This window comes from Semicossyphus pulcher, unplaced genomic scaffold (genome assembly GCF_022749685.1).
Source record: "Semicossyphus pulcher isolate SPU_LCO1_2020_fin unplaced genomic scaffold, fSemPul1.0.p SCAF_16, whole genome shotgun sequence".
Classification (NCBI taxonomy): Eukaryota; Metazoa; Chordata; class Actinopteri; order Labriformes; family Labridae; genus Semicossyphus; species Semicossyphus pulcher.
This window is the reverse complement of record NW_027211670.1, coordinates 13,364,701-13,385,803: the sequence shown is the minus strand read 5'-3', so window position 1 is coordinate 13,385,803 and position 21,103 is coordinate 13,364,701. Positions and strand designations below refer to the sequence as shown.

Here is a 21,103-nt window from a genome sequence, read left to right as displayed (position 1 = left end):
AGTCTAACATGAACTTACGCATGACAGAAATACACAAGTGAGGGGATTGGGGGTGGTGATAGTAAGCAGACTTCTTGGGAAGGAATGCAGACAGATGTGGGGTCTGGTTTGAGGACATTCTCTCTTTAATCTTAAAAGTAAAGTATATTTGGGGCGCTGTTTAGCTCAGTTGGTAGAGCAGGCGCCCCATGTATAGAGGCTACAGTCCTCGTCGCACTGGTCGCAGGCTCGACTCCCGGTCTGCCGATCATTTGGTGCATGTCATCCCCCACTCTCTACTCCCAACATTTCCTGTCTATCTTCAGCTGTCCTATATATAAAGCCAAAGGCCCAAAAAATAATCTTTAAAAAAAAAAAAAAGTAAAGTATATTTGTTTTCAAAAGTCCTCAAAAAACCCAACATATTATTTAGAACAAAGATAATTTTACCTCTTCATAATCATCTTCTGTTCTATAAGTAATATTTGTTGAAGATCAAATACTATAAATATTAATTCAATTTAGTTTATCATTCACATTGTGGCATGTCTGTATCCAGTCATTGGTCTGTATCTGGGAAGACCATTGCTTATTAGAAAACTGTCTTTTACAGGTTTTACGGTACTAATATGTTAGAAACGGAAGTCGTCGTGACAACTTCCTTAGTAACGAGAAGCTTTCTGTTAGCTGTATTTATCTTTAGCTAAATGCATCCACGGATAAAGTTTTGCTAAATTTCTTCCTTAGTTGTAACGTTGTTTTGTTTTATCCTATACATTCGTGAGACTTAAGTTGTTACGTAAGACGTAGGAGCGATAAACGGTAGCTAACGGTTAATGTAGCATTAGCTATGTTGCTATCCAGTTAGCTTGGCTTCCCCTTGTTGACTGCAAGTTACCATGTCAGTTTGAAGAGATGAATTCCCCCCGGTGGTGTTTTTATGTTCAAATATTTATCGTCTTGTGTGGACGTTTGGCTCACGGAGCCACAGACTCAGGGGTCACTTCAGCCGTCACTTCAAGCCCCACAAATGGGGAACCTTTCAGCTCAGCAACACCTCCTCCCTCAGGCGGTACAGGCACAGAGGAGTCAACCAGTGTCGGTACAACTGAGGCGGTAACTCCGGACTCCACTCTGGACTCCACTGCAGCCACGACTCTGACTGTGTCTGAAGCTCCCACTGTGGTCACTGAAGCTCCCTCTGTGACCACCAGCCAGCCTGTGGTGATTTCACAGGGTAACTTACACCTGCCTCTTGTGATGTTGTTTCCCTCTGCAGCAGCCTTTTGTTTGTAAGGCCAACAAAGGTGCTACATTACCCATCAAACTGTAGGTGCAATCTAGCTTGTCCTAGAATAGATTAATGGGAGTCTTTAAAAACTAAACTGAAAGTGGAGGCTATTTCTATTTAGATAGAGGTCATTTCCAATAAGATCAATGGTCACAAATAACTTTTTCTAACTATAGTGTATTTACTTTAATCTTCAAAACATAGTTAACGGTTTGATCATTTGACTTACAGTATATTCACTATCTTCCTATGTGTTCACTGTTAAACCAGTCAATCTCATGAGTCATAATATCACGTCATTTAACTCAAAATGAAGTTGTTCTGACTAACCCCAGTTTTCTCTTATTATCCAGGTTGTCTCTGTGACTTGAACCCTGATTTCTGTGACATTGGCTGCTGTTGTGACGTAGTTGATTGCGATGTTGCAAACTTGAGCACTGTCTTCACCGGATGTCCACAGAAAGCCATGTAAGTCTCAAAAGTTAAAGCACAGAAAGCACATATTTTTTTTTAGCTTTTATAGATTTTAAACTCTGTTGTTTTACAGATCAGGAGTGTGCATTGAGAAGTGGCTGATGTTCAAGGCTAACGTGGATTCGTCTCTCATTACTGTGACTGACTCCCTGTTTTGCATCCGGCCTGAAGGTGCAGATATAGATGTGATAAGAATATATTTCTTAAAAAACATAGCATATTTCATCATTTACTTTTAAAAAAAATCCTCCCAACAGATAATGCCACCCAGTCCCTCCCAGCTCTGCCTCGGCATCCTTCTTTAGGGGACTCGTATCATTTCTCACCACCAGCACCTACGAGCAGCAGCTTCAGCAGAGACTTCTATCGGGTACACAGACATTTTCTGCTTGCAGTTTTGTATCTGAAGAGGTAACAGTTACAATAAAAGGCTTATAAGACTCTTTTTTTTTTGCAGGTTGATGATGTCATCCAGACATATTTCAACAGCTCGTCTGTGCGGGGTCTCCTTCGTCAGCCATCTCCAGGGGCCGCTGCAGACTTTTGTGTCAACCGCAATCCTTCAAGTACATTTACGCCAATATTTAGAATAGTTAAAGGCTGAGTCGGCTGGCATTTCTTTTGTATATCTGTGCAAATATACACTATGTAAAAAAGTCAACACATTGCTTTACATTATATCACTAACATATTAGCCTTTATAGCTCTTTCCTTATGCATATTTTCTTCTTGCAGAGTTCCTGAGGTCTCTGTCTCTGTCTTGTACCCGCATGGTGACTCCTCAGTCGTGCACCACAGACTCAACGCTCAACGCCCGCTCCTACTTCTCCGACCTGAGTCTGATCAAGGTCAGTGAGGCTGTCTGCACTTAACACTTCCTGCAGGACGATCTTATGCGTACAATTACTGATGAGACTAAGTTAACCTCAATATTGTCATTACAGATTCCAGTTGTTGAGACGGTAGAGGTGTCGGACTTACTGGTGAGTTACAGATAGTACATGCAGCTCAAAGACATACATGACATTCGCAGGAAACTGTTTTATTTTACACTTTCAGTTCATCAATAGTCAGGCTACAAAATCAGCGCTACCATTTCTCCTGCATATCATCAGATGATTCTTGTTTCAGGTCCCAGTGACTCCGCTGTCTGACTGGCCTGCACCAAGTAAACAAAACAACTCTTGCATCAATGTGGTTAAAAATGTGAGTAGATGAAACAAAATCGTATTTTGTCCTCCCTTTATTACAAATTCATCACTCATCCCTCGTTTTCCTGTTTCTCCTGTAGGTGGAGTTTATCATCGGATACACAGGCAGAGGGGAGCTCACGTATGCAACAGTAAATGTAGTCTTGGCTGATGTGGATCCTAATCAGCTGCTGCTGCAGACACACTCTGTGCAGTTTGAGGTAGCCTGTAAAAGCCATCTTCATCACTAAATGAGCAATGAGCTCAAACTCTAAGATTAATGCTATTTCTCTCCTCCAGCTGGCAGCACCAAGCCCGACTCCAGGAGCATCGACCCCTGCAGGCGGACTCCCTGCTGGGTCTCCTGTCATCGGCCGCTTTGACGAAGAAGTGAAGCCTGTATCCTCACAAACAAAACTGTTTAAATCCAGTTAGCTTTGAGGCCATAATGCATCATGCTTCCTTGACAGTGAGTTAGCTGACCACACTTGGGGTGTCACAGGGTGGGGAGTGTTCCTCTGACCCCAACGCACGATCACCTGTCCTCTTCACACACAACTCCATCACTGGCTGCACATTCAGGTACACTGCTTTGCTCCTCCTCTAAATTAACTGATGTTTCTTAAACACATAGTTGCTCAGAAAATGAGTCCCATCTTCTTTCTCTCTGTATGCTGTTCAGCTCCCCGTCTAATGACTGCTCAGAGCTGCGTTCCCACATTTACGGGATCCTGCAGGGACTTGCCACTCCTGATCTGATCGCCATGAACTCAGGCTCCCGGCCGGACTGGACGAGGGTCATCACCCAGGAGTGTCCCGTCAGTCTGCAGGTACAGCTCCATCTGAACCTTAACACTGTACTTAAAGTAGTTAAAAGTCCAGTGCTTTAAATCTATAAAAACTGTGTGGTCCTGTCTTAGACTTGCTTTGAACCTGCATTCTTTCTAATAGCCAGCAGGTGGTGACTTCACTTGTTACAAAAAGATTCAGATTGTATGAAACCAGATGAGAAAATACCCCTCCTTCTTAGTCGATCAATTACCTCAGTAGCAATGTATATCTACCCTGTCTTCCAAATATGGTCACTTCTTGTTCCATCAGTTAAAAATATAAATATGTCTCGGCTAAGAATCTGAGCTCATGGCTTCCAAAGGAGGGTTTACAAACCAATGCAGTGGCTACATCCATGACTTATAGCTTGTAATTTTTGTTCCCTCTCTCAGGAAACATGTGAATCAGGCTGCGTCCTCCCAAACTCTCTCTCTATCCGAGTGCTGTGGGCTCGTCAGGGTCCATTACACCTTCCCCAGAACTACATCCTGGGGGCCAAGTACCTCTTCCAGTGTCGAAACTTCAAGGTAGGAACACAAAACTCTATCTCTGTGAAGCAAGGGTACAAAAAAAAAATCTTCTGTACCACACATGTTGTTTTCCCTTCTCTAAATACTCTCCTCCTGTCTTTTTCCAGTGTCCTCTGTCGTCCCATATCGCTCTAACCACAGAGGTGAGGTTTGTCGACACCACAGTTTACCCACAACCCCCCATGGGCTCTCCTCAGCCTGACTGGAAGTTTCCGTTCGGTTTCTTCACCAGAGGCTCCGCTGAGCTGGACTGGCACCTCGTCACTAACGGCAGCAACACAGAACAGGTCACATGGAGTTTAATGCTGCTCACGGTGATGATGCTAACAGGATTAGAATTCTTCAGCAGGTAGCTGGATCGCTCACAGAGCAGCAGGAGGGAAAAAAGTCATTTTATTTTGATACGTTTTTTTACATTAAAATTGTTGCACCGTAATTTATTCTTTTGTACATTTTTAGGAATAAATACATTTTTACAAGACATCTGCGAGTCGTCGTCTCACTGAGGCAAAGCATTTCCTGCACGCATCTTCTCCTCTCTCTCCTTTTGGTCCGCTTTGTGTCTGTGTGATCGTCTCTCCTTTTGTTGAGTGTTGCGTACGTAGCTGAGGAGATGGACGATTGCAGCTGGAGTTATACCTTGCAGACGTGTCGCAGCACCCAGCTGGAAGACAAAGCGTGGGTTTAATTGCATAAGGATTTGTGCTTTTACTGTTACAGCCCGAAACGTTGATTTAATTTAGCCAAGAGTCGATTGAAATCTAGGCTCTTCTGTTGGCAACATAAAACATAAAAAACAGAGCAAAAAGTTGCGCAGACTCACAGTGCTGGGTCGAACTCTGTCCAAAATCTCTCGGACTTCCTGAGACAGCGACACTGGCAGAGAGAAATAGTCCAAGTCCTGCGGGAGAGACATGTTCTCCTCCTTCTGAATCCTCTCAATCTCTTTCTTCTGGAGTTCACAGTGAGGGCGGTACACAGCTAAACACCAGGAGAAACATTTGTAGAAAGAATTAACTACGGTAAAATACCAAAACTTTAATACTGCAGAGAGAAAACAGAAAAAACTCAGTTATACCTTCTATCTTGAGTCTTTGTGAGAGCTCCATGTAAGGTGAAAGGCACTCTGGGAAGGCATTTGCCAACATTTCAAACGTCACGTCCTTGTACTGCAGCAGATCCATACCACTGTCAAAAGGAGCCACAAAGTAACAGTCAGGACAGCGAATGGACCACAGGTGTACCTCTCACTGTGTCTTCAGATTAAATACCTCAGCACGGAGTTCTTGGTCTCACTCATGCCGACATCAGGCAGCTTTTTTCTCCAGTTGTGGGTGGACAGAGTGACAGACTGCAGGGCTTCCAGAGCGTCCTGTAGACCGGTCTTCACCCTCACAGCCTCCTGGTAGCGCACGGAGGACACACATCCCACCTCCTCAAACCCTGAGAGAGGAAAGACATTAATGAGAGGATGAGAACACTTACATCCTAACTTATAATCATAGAGATAAATGGGTTTTTTTACGACACTGTACCCACCTTTCAGAGTGAGGCGGAGGTCGGCGTTGTCCGGCCTGAGAGAGGTTCGAAACTCCGCCCGGCTGGTGAACATGCGGTACGGCTCCGTGACGCCTCGACTCACCAGGTCGTCAATGAGAACTCCGATGTAACTCTCAGTCCGAGACAGCGACACTGTAGGCACGGAGAGCGCCTGGCGAGCAGCGTTCACCCCCGCCCACAGACCCTGCGCACAAGAGATTTACTCATGTTGACTTGATTTGGTTGTAATGCGCCTTGATGACTTTGACAGTGAAGAAGCATCTACCTGTGCAGCCGCCTCCTCGTACCCGGTTGTTCCGTTGATCTGACCGGCCAGAAAAAGACCCTGAGTGCTTTTCACCTGCAGGGCCGGGCTCAGCTGGGTGGGACACACAAAGTCATACTGCACACCATAACCTGGAAAATAGTAAGACACATTCACACACCTGTGCGCCCTCAGATCCGTGAACGTCCACTAACTTTACGTCTACAACAGCGCATTAGTTAGGATTTGGGCATCATACCAGGTGTGTGGATCTCAGCGTTGTGCATAGGAGGGATCTCTCTGATGAGGCGGAGCTGCACGTCCGGGGGCATAGTCATGGAGAGACCCTGAGGATACAAAAGGTCAGAGGTCAAACCCTCAGGCTCCAGCCACACCTGGTGCCTCCGGCCTGGGAAGCGGAGGACTCGCGACTCGATGGAGGGGCAGTATCTGTGAGAAATGGAGACAAGAATAATGTGTGAATACTCAGAACACACTGTCAAGTGTCTAACATTTGTGTGTGTGTGTGTGTGTGTGTACCTGGGACCCTTGGTGTCTTGCTGTATGTGACAGTTAAGATGAATACTCTCCTGCACCACTCTCTCTACACCGGGGGTTGTATAGGTCAGGTAGCAAGGCAGCTGCTCCTCAGGCTTTCAAAATAAAACATTAATTAATGAGAATAGATGAAATTAAAACACATAATGTTGAAGTTCTTTGCACTTTTAGATCTTCTATATATCTTTGTATTACAGTGAACTGCTTGTAGCATGTTAGCGATATCAAGTTTTGGACTAACAGTTTAATAAATAACAAAAACAAGTACTATGGACTTCACCTTGCAGCGTGTGTGAGTATTAAGGAAGCTGAACGGAGTTGGTTGAGAGTCAGGGGGGTGAATGTTCGCCAGAGAAAGATCCACTGAAGCCTTCACAATCCGGGGAGGGGTCCCCGTCCTCAGTCTGCCGATCCTCAGCCCGAGTCTCTCCCTCAGCGTGTGGGACAGTCCGGCACTGGAAGGGGCGTCTCCGATCCGACCCCCGGGGGACGAGGTTTGGCCCACGAAGAGGGAGCCCGACAAGAAGGTGCCGGTCGTAAGAACCACGGAGGAGGCTGAGATCGGATGGCTTTCATTTGCTGAGAAGACGGCAGAGGTGCAACTTAAGTGCATTTTGTAAAAGTAAATTTACTGGTTTGCACTTTTTTTTTTACATATGATATAAAATGCCAAAGAAACTCCAGACTCTCTACAAACATCTGTCTGATATTTAGAAACAAGTTCGGACATATAAAATGATTTAGTAGAGAAAGAAAATATAGATCCTTGATGAGATTTAAATGAGGACTAATAAAGAGAAACTGCACAGAAAAATGTGTCAAGCAGACTAAAAAATAATTGATTTAATTTAATGAAAAGACAAATATTAGCAGATAGCGCTGACTTGGTCCCTACCTAAACGTATCCCAGTGACTCTGTGCTGTCCCGGCTCTTCTGGGTTTGGTTCTGTCACCAGCAGCTCCTCCACTGACCCCTCCACCACTGTCAGCCTGGGAGTGGACAGCAGCTCCGCCTGAGGGTCAAGCGACGAACACACTCAAAGTTAATGACAAATAATTCAGTAGTAAACACAGGAAATGAAACGTCTGTGTTTAAGGTACCTGTATAAATTCACGATAGCGCTGGCGGTCCAGCTGTGCCCTTGGGCCCCACACAGCTGGACCTTTGCTACGATTCAGAATGGAGAAATGGATCCCAGCCCAGTCCCCTGCCCGACCACACAGCCCATCCAGGGCGTCTACCTCTTTCACCAGCTGGCCCTTTCCGACTCCTCCCAGAGACGGGTTACAGGACAGAGCACCTGAGTTTGACGGGCATGGGGAGAGAACTTTAGAACTAAACTTACAGAGATAAATAAGTGTTTTCTTTAAGACTTAAGTGTGTCTCACCGATGGTTTGTATTTTCTGTGTGACCAGCAGTGTCTCAGCTCCCACTCTGGCAGCTGCTGCCGCCGCCTCGGTCCCTGCGTGACCCCCGCCCACGATGATGACATCATACTGCTGTCGGGCAAGGTGACTGGCCCGTCTGGAAACCAGAGCCAGGAAACTCTGGAGCGAGGGGAGCTTCTTTTTCAACATGTGAGATGCACGCCTGAAGAGGGAGGGCAAGACTTTATTAACGAAAACTTTATCAATCACAGATTTAAAGGGACAGTCCGTTAATTTTACACATACAGTTCAGTCTACTCATTCCAATAAAAACTAAGCCTGGAAAAACAGTTCGATGCTTTTCTAACTCTTGGGGAGCTTTCCAAAGTTTACAAAAACAAAAGCCCTGGTGAGGTCATTACGGTAATATTGGCATGAGACTTTAAGCATCACAAACTGGAGGTTTGGAACTTTTAAGAAGTGGACAAGGGTTAAAGGTGCTACCTGTTACAATATGGGAAATGTAGTGTTGAGCATATCTGATGCTTGATCCATAGCAGATACTAAAAGGCATGATCATCAAATCTCGGTCTTGTGGACCTCAAATTTGACTCGATTGCTGGAGTGCCCCTTTAATTGAAAAAACAAAGCTCTACATTACCGATAGTTTTATAATTTGAAAGTTCTCTGATTAATTTAACTTCTATTTCTGAAAACGTTTCATTAAAAAAAATCCACCGTAGTTCCCTGAATGCAATTTGATCATTGCCACCATTGTTAGATATGTTAATAAAACAACCATCATTTAAATGCGTTCAGTGTGTTTCATGCGGAGCAGCACGCTAAATAATATACAGCGATCAAACTGCCAACTCCTCATTTCTGTACAGGTATCTGGTGTTGGTTTACCAAATCTACAAACATTACATGATCCCTTAGGGCTAATAACTGAAGTGAAATGGTTTCGGGTTTAACTTTAAATCGGATCAGAATAATATCGCTATTTAATTTCACAAGAACATGTAACTTTGTACATATTTGTACGTCCACCGAAACTATCAAACCACCTCAAGTGCTAAACGTACTTACTAGTTCTGCAGAGGAAGAGAGAGGTCTTTAATCTTACGGTTGACTGCAGAGGAAGAGAGAGGTCTTTAATCTTTCGGTTTACTGCAGAGGACATTGATAATTTAAGGAAAGAGAATAAAGACCTTTAGAAAAACTCCTGCTATGTTACACAAACGCTCTTTATGGAGGCTGCCATGCTGTCTGTAGCTTTCAGTCGTAATAACTGGTGTATAGACGCACTGACAAAGTTGTTATAGGTTCAGGTCGGTTTGCAGATGAATTGGCTGTGCTCATGGCTGTGCTTTAAGGTGAATTCATGAATGAAATGAAAAAATAACTAAATAAAGCAAAAGCAACACACAGCTGAAATTGTAGAAGGTGCAGGAGAAAATTTTGAAATTATTAAAGCTCCTGTGAGTCTGATCATTTACAACCTACAAGAGCAAACAGACCATCAGTGACCAGATTGATTATTTCTATATAGTTATTTTTAATGCCTGAAACTGCTGGCAGGGGGTAGGTGTCAGACTAAGCGATTAACTACATGCTGTCTTTGTCTACATTTTCCAGGACAAAAATTTAAAGTGATTGATACATATGACTGGAAAGCAGGATGAGATTTTTTTGATGAAAACCACCACTTAAGCATGCAAAGGACTAACTCAGCTAAGAGATAAGAGGTACGGCTTTGCCCACAGGGGGCGCCAAAATCAACACAAGCCGGAAGTTCCTCACAGGAGCTTTAAGGTGAGATAAACACAAAAACGTTGATGTTTTGTAGAGCCACTGCCACGTGTACAGTAAAGACCACCCATTCTTGCAACAGGAGAGCTAAATAAGGATTAATCATATATCGATTCAATGCATACATCGTTCCACGTACGCGCGCTCACTAGTAGGTCAAAGGCGCACGCGCACGTCAACGCCCCCTCCCCCTTCCAGCCGGTTTCCAGTCAGCCGCGCGCGGATTGAGTCAAGTGAACCTACCGAGAGGTGGTGTTGACCGACCGCAGCAGGTTTTCAATAAGAAACCTGAAAAATTAAACTTCTCAAGGCAACTGACAGCAACGCTAGGACCTAAGATTTTTAACGGAAGGGTCAGCGGTGCCGGAATTAAGGCGAAGCGACAGAAAGAAGAAAGTAAATCCCGGAGGGAAAGCGCCCGAAGTGAGCTTGAGGATCAAAGCTAATGCTAACTCTGCTAGCTACTGCTAAATAATTATACGGAAACTCGTGTCGTTTTATTAGTCACTTTCTTTGACATAACCATTGTGGTTACTCAGTAGATAGTTGAGGGAAATTTGTTAAGTTATATGTTACATTCAATTAGAAATAGCAAGGTGTTCTGCCTTTACATTTTAGGCCACAGGCGACTGGTACTCCATTAGCAAGATTAGCTATAGCCGGTCTTATTGAGGTTACCCCGGCTCTGCTTTGCTTAGGACAGGTGATATTGCTAAAGATAGTTCGCTTTTAAAACGGACTAGTGTTTATAAGTTAGCGTGCGCTTGGTGCTATCTAAGCCTTGTGCTTCGCAATGCTGAAACAACAGCAGCAGCCCGGCTCAGGCGGGAGAAAAGCGTCTAACGGAACCTCGGGCCCCGGTGGTATGTCTTCCCCAGTCAGCGGCATCAACAGCGGCAGCAGGACACCGGCCGGGAGGTGAGCGTGTGCGGGATTTCCTGTCAGGACAGTCTGGGGATTGCTCTGTGACTCAGAGGCCTACCGGTTAAAGCGCTGTGCTAAGTGGGTGTGTCTCGGAAATGGAGCTTCTCTTCAAGCCAATGATATTAGATTTTGTTAGATTGACAGTTCTTGTGGGCCAATCAGAATCCTTATATTGAGCCGAAGACCAATGCATGAGATGGGTTCAAGCTTGGTTAAAGCAAGGAGTAGCAAATTAGCATAGAAGCGAAACAAAGTTTTTCTGGCCTGTCAGAGCAAGAGAAAGGACGTTGATGTTTGAAAAAATGTTAAAATTACAGTTTAACGTCTTTGAAACTCAAAGATGTCGGATACAGAAACGTTATTATTAACCTCGAATACATTTTATGGCCGGCACAAGGTCATATTAGGTCTATATCTTGGTGATGAGCGTGTGTTTACTGGTTTAATGTCAGCTTCCTCTCAGTCTTTGTTTTGTAACCGTGTATGCGATTAGCAGTGATACCATCCCATGTGTGTATGGATAATGTGTTTACTATCGAGATATCTTAATCCCTTTATTAAATGAATGATGAGTAAATTATTTTAAAAGGTATAATTATTAGAAAGGAAGTATTCACTATTTCAACTTCTCCTCAACTAGCAAAAGGTAGTATATTTTCCTGCCTGTCCATGGCAGGTTTGAAAACAAGTTCTACACCTTTTGTTGTAAGTGGATAAACATGTTTTAAATGTGCTGTTTCTCCCAGGAATCGGCCGTCTGCAAAGCCATCATTCCAGTCATCTTCTGTGAGTATCCTTAAAGTCGGGCAGCAAAAAAACACACACAACTTATGGTGGATATTGTTAAGAAGTCCCAATCCATCACTTTTTTGAATACATATAGTTTAAGATTCTTAGTATAAGGATATGTTACTCTGGTGGTAACAAACATTTTATAGAAACAGATTGTTGTAGGCCTATGCCGGAAATTACAATTGAATTGAATGTGATGACCAGAAAGAAACCTGGGACTACTGTCCATTTGGTTTAGAAGGGTTTGTCAGGCTGCCCTTGGGATGAACTTCCCTTATTTCATGAAGGGGTTTCATTATGTTGCAGTGATGTTTCGGTAAAAAAAAAAAAAGACATTTTAGATGGACGCTACTATGTTATAGTTTTTATGTCCTTTCTTAGTGGAACTTTAATTGATGGATATTTTAAACCTTTTCCATCCGCAGGGATTTGATGGTGTGTACAACAATGCCAGAATGCTTCATTTCCTCACAGCTGTCGTGGTAAGTATTCGTCTTATTATAACTTCTCATACCAGGAAGATTATTCTAGAAAATACAAGGCTTGCATCACCCTCACATGACATTAGTATGATAGTTATAGGAAAAATGTAACTTTCTGTGAGGTCAAGTTATCTTCTTGAAGCAGTGTCTTCTCTGGCAGGGAATGGTTAAATTTCTTTTTAAATATCTGACTGTGAAAAAAACAAGAATACATTTATTTAGTTTGTAAAAAGGAAGACTGTATTTCCTCTGTCACCGTGTCAGCCCTTAATAAACAACATATTTGTCCTCCTCAGGGTTCCACCTGTGACATAAGAGTGAAGAACGGCAGTGTATTTGAAGGCATATTCAAGACGCTCAGTTCTCGGGTAAGATGTTGAGCACACAGGCAAGCACTTCCTCTGCCAAATTTGTGAAACACTACACGTAATCTGTTGGTAATCTGTGTGTGTAATAGACTTGTTTCGAGGAAAAATTTGGCTTTCTTTTAAGTGTATCTAATTTCTGCTCTGCAAGATCACTGAGTACTCTGCTGCCTTTCAAATGTCGATCGTTTAGTGTGAGCTGGCTGTGGATGCTGTACACAAATGCACCGAGGAGGAGGGCTCAACATCAGCCCCGCCACGAAGGGAGGACATCACCGACACGATGATCTTCAGCCCCTCAGACCTGGTGACTATGATCTGCAGAGACGTTGACCTCAACTACGCCACTAGAGGTACAAACCACACTCGTGCTGGGGACCAAGGTAGAGGGGAAATGCAAGTCACTCACAGACTTTGTTGCAAAGACGAATAGGTCTTCCTGAAAAAAAATAAAGGGCTTTGTGTGAGAGCCAACATTAGATTGTGGTCATGCTAAAAGCATCCTTGATTTATGATAAATGATGATGACAAAGTGCACAGCTCCAGGAAGTAAACTGCATGTGAGGCTTGAATGATTTGATAAACCTTGCCAAAGGAAGCAAAAATGTTGCATGCATCTTTTTCTCGTTTGTATTTTAGACACCTTCACAGACACGGCCATCAGCTCCACCCGCGTCAATGGAGAACACAAGGAGAAGGTTCTGCAGAGATGGGAGGGAGGAGACAGCAATGGAGAGAGTTACGATCTTGAAAATGATGCAGTGAGTCGCTCCGTCCCTTTAACTCACAGAGAAACATCAAATGATTTAAAGTTGACCCCAGAAATGGTTCAATAATACGCACCCACAGTTATACGTGCTCTATACATACAGTGCCTCATTTAGATCATTCAACATCCTTAATCTTGTGTTATGTTTTGTCTGCAGTCCAATGGCTGGGATGCCAATGAGATGTTTCGTTACAATGAAGTGAAATACGGAGTCACGTCAACGTACGATTCCAGCCTCTCCATGTATACGTAAGTGTCCATATTCAATACATGCAATCATAAGTAACTGATCAATTTTAAGACATACAATTTAATTACATGTTGTATTAATAGAAGAGAGTAAAAACCTTCTAAATCAATACATATTATCCACACGTTTGACCTTTCGTCTCTTTGTCCCACGTCTCTCTCGCTGTCCAGTGTGCCGCTGGAGAAGGGAAACACCGACAACTATCGGCAGAGGGAGGCACGCGCCGCCCGCCTTGCCAGCGAGATCGAGTCCAGCCCCCAGTATCGCCATCGCGTCGGCCTGGAAAACGACGAGTGTAAAACAGAGGAGGACAAGTACAGCGCTGTGGTGCGGGACGGCGGCGATCGTGAGAGGGGACGCGAGAGCCCCCGGGACAGAGAGCGCGAAAGGGGCAGAGACAGCCCCGGAGTCGGCAACAGGTGACTGTGATCCGCAGATAAAGCTCTGTTTGAAGGGACTACAAACTTGCCTGACGCAGCTATTGCTGATTCTGCGAGTTTTCGTTTACTCTGCATTTTGAGCAGTTTCAGTTTCAAGTTGAGCAAGTTTATTCTTTCATTTTGAAACAGCAGTTAATAAAACACACATTTTGAGTACCATGAAGTTGCTGTTCTGGAGGTTTAACTTCCATTATGATGTCAGTTAAATTAGTCAAGTTTCATCTGCTGCTGTTTCTGAAGAAAGAATTTTAAAACTCGACTAGTTTTCCTCATGTTTGGTTTTGACTGTGTATTATCTCTCATATACTGCCCATTTGTGAGCTGTATTATGATCCTCTTTCAGGGAGGGGAAGTACATTCCATTACCTCAACGCCAGAGAGAGTTGAACCGGGAACGAGCTGAGCGAGGTCCTGGTGGGCCTCCACCCCACAGTCGTATGAGCGGAGGTTACCGCTCCAACCCACCATCCTCCTCCTCCCCCAGACCCCCACTTCCGTCTGCTGCTGGACCCCAGCCTGGCGCCTCCTCCTCAGAGAGAAACAGCCCTCTGTCGGGCCGCGGAGGGGCCTTCGCTCCACACCACCCGCAGGGAAGTCCCAGCCCGGGCCCGGGGTCTGGCCCGTCAAGCCCCTACACACCTGCCTCTCCAGGAGGACCAGGAGCCGCATCTGCCTCAGCTGCCCCATCCTCAGCTAGCCCCCCTGCCCCACATGGACACACAGTCCCTCATTCCCAATCACTACCGCACTCGCTGTCTGACGCTGGCCGGCCTGTAAATGGAGGTAAGTGTGTGAACTTGTGTTAGAAGGTGTTTTAACAGCATCACTGCAGGTTGCAAATGATTGTTTTGTTTCTTTCAGTCTCTACCAGAACGTCTCCTAAAGCCCAAAGACCTCCACAGTCGAGCAGAACAGTCCGCACTTCAAACTCACATTCTCAGTCAACAGGTAAATCAGTCACCTGTGCTGTTAAATCCTCTTTTATATTGTTGATGGATTTTGCCTGAAACCTTTATTTTTTCTCCGTCCTGTCCTTGCAGCTACTCGCTCTCCTAAATCAGGTTCTTCCCAGGACCCGCCTTATTTGGACACATCGTCCGTCTCCCTGCCTGCCCAGAAGACGTCTGGCCCCGCCCCTCTTTTCCCCGTCGATGGTACCGTCTCCCTCCTCACCCAGATCAAAGTCAAAACTGTATTTTTCTGTTATGAGGCGAGCTTCATTCGTCACCTCGTCGCAGTAAGCGACAGGTAATGAAGGTGAAATCAAATGAAGCGCTACAACTAATTAGTTTCCCTTCATCTTTTCAGTGAATGAGATCCTCAGTGCCGCTGCAAAAGAACGCGCAGCCGAGAGCCCCAGCAACACGGAGGAAGGCAAGGGTGGTAAAGGTTTGTACACCAAAATAGTGCCAGTTAAATGTGGAAATAAGACTTCAATTATGACTCTTAAATCAGAGGATATTCAAATATAATGTGTGTCTAGTTTCATGCCTGGTTTGTTTTGCAAGTCACAGCAGGCTCTAAGTTTGCAGTTTTCACATTTTCATTAACCTTTGTTTCCTCTCTCCTCCACCAGCTCCCTCCGTTCAGCAAAGGTCGCAGATTGAGGAGCTGCGGAAATTCGGCAAGGAATTCAGGGTAAGAGTTCAGTTTCCTTTCCGTGAAGCGTGAAATGAGAAAATCTGTGACCAATCAAGAGAGTGTTGACCTGAGACATCACTGATGTTAGGCGGCTTCTTTAACCATTAAACGGACCTGTTGTGGGCGACTGAGAGAGACCGTTTGTTACATGATCCTGTTTAAACCGATCTATAAAATAACTTTAAGAGCTCGAGCTTTCGTTCTTTATGCAGCCGAAAGAAAAGACTTCTGATGTTCGTCGATGACGTTATTGCAACTCTGAGTTTTGTTTTCAGTTTTTTCATGTATGACACAAAATAATACCTTCATTAGTTATTATGGGTTATCAACAATAGACCAAAACACAGACGTACTGGCAGACTCACTTCTATTGCTTAATGCAAAGGGGGAACATGCCGGGCGTCAGCGCTTAGTGATAAACCACTTCCAGTCAAGACTTCCTCTTCAGCGTGCTGCATTGTTTACAGAAAACTAACCCGTTTTTCTTGTGATTTACTTACGAAATTTCAACATCATTATGCAGATTAGTAAAAAGTAAAAATGAAGCCTCGTCCGGTCTGACCTCAAAAGGGAGAAGAAAAGTACTTTTTAAATGCTCGTTTGTTGCACGCAGGTGGGATCATTCATTTCTGATGCATTTGAGGAAGTCAGGAAATCTGAACGCTGCCGGCTTTCGTGACACAGCGTTAAGGGAATTTATCTCAAGTTATATTTTGGATCTAGAGCAGATTGTTAGCTGTCATCATGCAGATTTCTGTTTATATTATTATATGTCTGAGTAATGAGAAGAAGCTGCTGATGGGAGCCGGGAAGTTATTACGACTGTTATTACGGATTACCTTCCGCCTACTCTCCACACAGACTGTTTTTCCAGCATACGCTGCAGCCTGCTAATACGTGATTGGTCAATAGACGTCTCAGACTACAAGCGTACTACAAACTGGAACCAAAATCCACGTCCCTGCCTACAGATTCTACATTTCTATGTAGAATCAGTAAATAGAGATTATGCTCTGTGTAATTACATTTATCTCTTTTTGCCATCTCCTCCATCCTCTCTACCATCAATCCTAAACGTCCTAATTTTCCTCCAGCTCCAGCCAAGTGGAGGCAGCTCCAGCTCTCCCAGCTCCCCGGCAGCAGCGACCCCTCCCGCTATCGGCGAAGTCGCCCAAGCGGCCACCGCCAAATCCTCAGCATCAGACGCTCACCCTGCTTCAGATCCCAAACCCCAACCTGCAGCCCCCAGCTCTTCCCGGCCCCAACCGCAGCCTTCACCGGCCCCTGCTGACGACCCCAGCAAGGACACTGCTACACCCGCCACCAGCGTTAGCGTTCCCGACAGGCATTCACCGGCCACCCCGCAGCCGGCCAGGACCCCGGGGAGCGATGATGCGAGATCTGAGACGGCGGAGCGGCCGGAGGGCGTAGCAGAGTGAGACTTATCACTGTACAGTGTTTAACTTATTTATGTTGTTCGGATTTTCAGTTCTAAACACATTTTCACCCCTTTTTTTAGCCAAGTCAAGAAATCCACCTTAAACCCCAACGCCAAGGAGTTCAACCCCATCAAAGCTCAAGTGCCGATGGTAAGCCAGCTGAATGATATCAAGAGATGTAGATCTGTTATATATTTGTTATTATGTAATAAAAGCTGTTTTGGGTTAGCTCACAGTTAAATTTATCTGTGACTGTCTTTATACAGACGAAGCCCAACACTGCACCCACCCCACCTCGGCCCACTCCTCCAAGCCCAGTGGTCCTTCAGCACCCAGGCGGACAGGGACCACTCTACAACACCCAATACCTCACCTATGTACCACCCATCCACTCTGTGCAGGTACATTGGTCAAAAAAACCTTTTGTATAGGCATCATTGTGTTTTATCCTTTGTTAAAACTCCAATCTAGACATTTATGTTTTTACTATTCGTTTCACTTTAAGGCTTTCAAACTCAGGAACAGCTGGAGTGATAGGAGAGAATGACATCCTGTTTTTATTGACTTTATTTACAAGTAACACATATGTTCATTATTTATTAATCAAGAAAATAATCAGCATCATTTCATCCATTACAAATTGTCCAAGGAGACATTAAAGTTGTAATCGCGAAGACTTCAGTTTCGTGCTCTTTGGCGATAAACGGCAATTGCGGGAGCACACTTCCCAGATATCCAGACAGTGTTGCATGTGTGACGTCCACGGTTGTCTCCGGCTGTAACTCTTGTATTCTTTGTAGACTGTTTGCTTTCATCTGACGACGAATTTGTTTCTTTCTCTTTAGATTTTCACTTATTGTTGAAGTTGTATCTGTAGTCATCGATCTGGTTTGTTCAGCCATAGTAGATTACTGCAACCACTGCTGGGTGATGGAAAACGCGTCACTAAGACCCCAGACAGAAAGTCCGTAATAATACTTCTATACTATACACTGCAAATACAAAGGCTTTCGTCAGTGGGCTCAATCACCATTGTGTTACCTCATTTGGTGATAGATAGTGTCTTAACAGACATTTACAAAGAAATCTGTACATTGTAACATTTGCGAAGCTGTAACCAGATTTTACATTTCTTTAAAATAAATACTGAAACATTTTATTTAAAATAAATCAACCAACTGTTTACTCACAGTGCAGGAACAGCTTTTCTTTCTGCTAACCTCTTCATCGTTTCTTTCAGCCCCCGCCGATGTACCAGTACACCATGTCTGCAGTCAGCCAGGGAAAATACCCCAGGGCCAAAGGTAAATAAATGCAGCGTTTTTCTTTTCAGTGCCGTTTGTCCGCGGTTGAAAATCTTCAACAACAAATTGCTTCCAAAATGACATCCTGTCAGCTGCTTTTTAATTGCTTGCAACATTCATAAGGTCTTAACTCTAAATTATGCTTTCATCAAAGAACAAAATGCTCCGACATGTGACACAACAGTGCAGTGATTTTGGAGATTGTTGTTCCCGTTGTCTTAATGATTCTTCTCTTCCACCAGGCTCAGTCGTGGCTCCTCGCTCCGACCACGGTACTTCAGCACCCCCAATGTTGCAAGCTGCGGCGTCGGCAGCTGGGCCCCCTCTGGTAGCGTCCCCCTACACTCAGTCCTACCTCCAGTACAACCCACAGCAGTACGGCCAGCAGCAGGTCATCCAGGCCATGACAGCCTACCCTGGACAGGTAGGACCCTCTTACCTCTTCTGTTATTCGGGTTTTCAATGGTTAACTGTTTTTTATTTGACACGCTGTATAAAATGTTATTTACCTGTCATTTCCTCTCCCTCTCCAGCCGATGTACTCCATGCTACAGGGTGGAGCCAGGATGATAGGCCAAGGCGGAGGTCCCCACCCTCAAGCCCTGGGACCCCCAGGAGGCCCCCAGTTCCCTGCACAGGGAGACGGACCTCAGGGACCACAGCAGGGCATCTATGGTGAGTTGATCCCAAAATGCAGCGAGAGTGACGTGCAACACAAAATATTTATATGCAGTATTTAAAATGTTATAAATCAAACCTCCCTCCTATATTATCTGTTGTGTATTACAATGTCTTTCCAAATGAACACTTGGAAATGTAACGAAATGAAGCACTTTAACTTTTATATCTCTTTCTCTGTGTAGCTCCACAGTCCTTCTCCCACCACTCTGGTGCAGTTCATCAGCCCCAGCCTTCCAGTACCCCAACAGGCAACCAGCCACCTCCCCAGCACGCTGCACCTAGTCCTGGACAGGTGAGATACCAAGACACATTTTTTGTGCCCCTATGCAGAGACGGTGTTAAACTTCACAGTGTTATGGCACCTTTTATGGCGATACATTTGGAAATGTAGTCCTTTAAGGTCAGGAGGAGCGCAGAAACACTTGGTGTGGGGCTAAATCGGTATATAAGTCTGTTTTGGGGGTACCCCAAAGGGAAAAATATTTTCTATAGCTTGTTTTAAAATTATTTCAACACCATGTGGAGTTTGCAATCCTGCTAGCTACCAGTGCAGTAGTTGAGCTCAGCCTATGGTAATGTCAATTGTTATGAGGTTGGCGGCTGCACTGTGATCATGACTGCGCATGTCCGTGATGAAGCTTTCGCTAGATTATAGCACCATCGTCTGGGTAAAATACTGTAACACAATAAAATATCTCTCTGCATTTTATACTGGTATATTGGTTGCACCGGTGTATAGGACGCAGCCCACCTTTTAGATGAAAAATAATGTATTAAAAAGTTTTCTTATACACTGAATTTTACGGTAATTTATCATCATCTCCTGATGTTTTGACTCTGTGGTCTCTTTCCTTTCAGAATGCCCAATCAGGCCCTCAGCCCCAGTCCTTGTACCACTCAGGTCCCCTGTCAGCACCCACCCCACCCAACATGCAGCCAGGCCACACGTCTCCACAGGGCTCTTACTCCATCCCAGGATACAGCATCCACAGCCACCAGGGCATCCCACAAACATATCCCATGGGGCAGATAGCACAGGTATGGAACAGGGTACTTACACCTTTTCCTTTTAAAAAATTATGACTCTCGTACATCTATTTCATTTTAATCTTCATCAAAATCTAAATCTTGATTTGTAAATCTCCTCTCCCCCCTCCCCCAGGCCCACGTACAAGGAGCCATGTCGGGTCCCCACCATTCGGGCAGCCACGGTCAGCATCCGGTCTTGATGTTGCAGCCGCCCCCTCAGCAGGGCCCCGGTTCAGTGCCCCAGCATCCCCAGCACGGACCTCAGCAAGGAGCACACCAACACTTTTACATAGGACATCAAGGTAGGACTCATAAACCAAAGAACATCCCCTCCATCGTCCGCTCACTTAAAGGTGTTTCCATTCTGTGGTTTGAAGTGTTGTTCGTTTTTATAGTGTTTGTTGTTTTGTGTTTTCCTCCCGCAGCAATGCAGGTACAAACACACCCTGCTCCCTTCCATCCACCTGGAAACTAAACCCCATATGCCCCTTCCCCCCCCCTTACCTCCCAAACTGTTCCCAGGAATGAGCCCCAACATCCCCGCTGCCTGCTGGAGGTGAGGCCCAGACTGAGCGTGACTCCGAAACAAACAAACGGACACTATCGCACATGGGAGAGAAGAGGACAAAAGCCTCGCAGCACCTTATTCTCCTGCTGTAACGCTCTCCATCCAGTGTCAGCTCCGGATGAGGAGGACCTTTTTAATGCTCATGACGAAGGTGGCAGAGGACAGCAGCAGCGTCCCACCCCTGCTGCTGCCATCCTGCTCCTCTCTCCAGTTCCCGTTTCAGAGACACGAGGCACCTCGCTGGGCGGACCAGTCAAAGAGGAAAAAAACAGCAGACTTTATCTTCCTGTGTTTTTTTTTTTGCCTTGTGAGGTACCATGACACAAGCGGGAAAAAGCAGACTGTGGCGGGATTTTCATGAGTACAGCATGAAAGCAGGGATTTGAAGAGGAGGGGATTTTTAGCAAATAATTTCTTTCTTTATTTTTTAACTCTATCCAGTAGTTAAACCCACCCCCCTTTTGCCCTTCTTCTCTCCTGTAGGAAAATATAATTAATAAAAAAAATGGACAAGACAAAAAAAATATAAAAACAACAATGACAAAAAAATAAAGTTTTCAACTCAACTACAAAGCTTTGAT

At 44.8% G+C, this 21,103-nt stretch overlaps 3 protein-coding genes across 5 annotated transcripts; 2 read left to right on the top strand and 1 right to left on the bottom strand.

Annotated features, from left to right (window-relative positions):
* The first annotated feature begins 739 nt into the window (after positions 1–739).
* On the top strand, positions 740–4,776 carry LOC138593239 (tectonic-3-like). The gene is made up of 14 exons (XM_069664157.1): positions 740–1,216; positions 1,624–1,738; positions 1,818–1,915; positions 2,002–2,114; positions 2,202–2,310; positions 2,480–2,592; positions 2,689–2,727; positions 2,876–2,950; positions 3,036–3,155; positions 3,235–3,333; positions 3,413–3,516; positions 3,617–3,764; positions 4,158–4,292; positions 4,403–4,776. Exons 1-14 carry the CDS (start codon positions 895–897, stop codon positions 4,646–4,648), a joined length of 1,836 nt encoding a protein of 611 aa, XP_069520258.1. The 5' UTR covers positions 740–894; the 3' UTR covers positions 4,649–4,776.
* mto1 (mitochondrial tRNA translation optimization 1) lies at positions 4,154–9,267 on the bottom strand. The gene is made up of 13 exons (XM_069664153.1): positions 9,116–9,267; positions 8,047–8,249; positions 7,759–7,958; positions 7,553–7,670; positions 6,938–7,236; positions 6,640–6,752; positions 6,359–6,549; positions 6,121–6,251; positions 5,835–6,039; positions 5,567–5,738; positions 5,374–5,483; positions 5,119–5,276; positions 4,154–4,959 (listed from the first exon to the last, which is right to left on the bottom strand). Exons 2-13 carry the CDS (start codon positions 8,234–8,236, stop codon positions 4,795–4,797), a joined length of 2,052 nt encoding a protein of 683 aa, XP_069520254.1. The 5' UTR covers positions 8,237–8,249; positions 9,116–9,267; the 3' UTR covers positions 4,154–4,794.
* A 799-nt stretch (positions 9,268–10,066) lies between these two features.
* LOC138593232 (ataxin-2-like protein) lies at positions 10,067–21,095 on the top strand. Of its 3 annotated transcripts, none has more exons than XM_069664148.1 (23): positions 10,067–10,756; positions 11,509–11,548; positions 11,980–12,036; positions 12,333–12,404; positions 12,595–12,754; positions 13,041–13,162; positions 13,328–13,419; positions 13,591–13,839; positions 14,204–14,643; positions 14,722–14,808; positions 14,901–15,014; positions 15,169–15,249; positions 15,437–15,498; positions 16,596–16,936; positions 17,021–17,090; positions 17,207–17,341; positions 18,181–18,244; positions 18,487–18,668; positions 18,778–18,919; positions 19,108–19,217; positions 19,784–19,963; positions 20,088–20,256; positions 20,380–21,095. In XM_069664148.1, the coding sequence occupies exons 1-23, from the start codon at positions 10,632–10,634 to the stop codon at positions 20,427–20,429; spliced, it is 3,144 nt and encodes a 1,047-aa protein (XP_069520249.1). In that variant the 5' UTR covers positions 10,067–10,631; the 3' UTR covers positions 20,430–21,095. The 3 variants fall into 3 exon arrangements, with proteins under 3 accessions (XP_069520249.1, XP_069520250.1, XP_069520248.1); XM_069664149.1 differs by having other exon boundaries at positions 19,784–19,975; positions 20,477–21,095; XM_069664147.1 differs by having other exon boundaries at positions 19,784–19,975.
* The last annotated feature ends 8 nt before the right edge of the window (positions 21,096–21,103 follow it).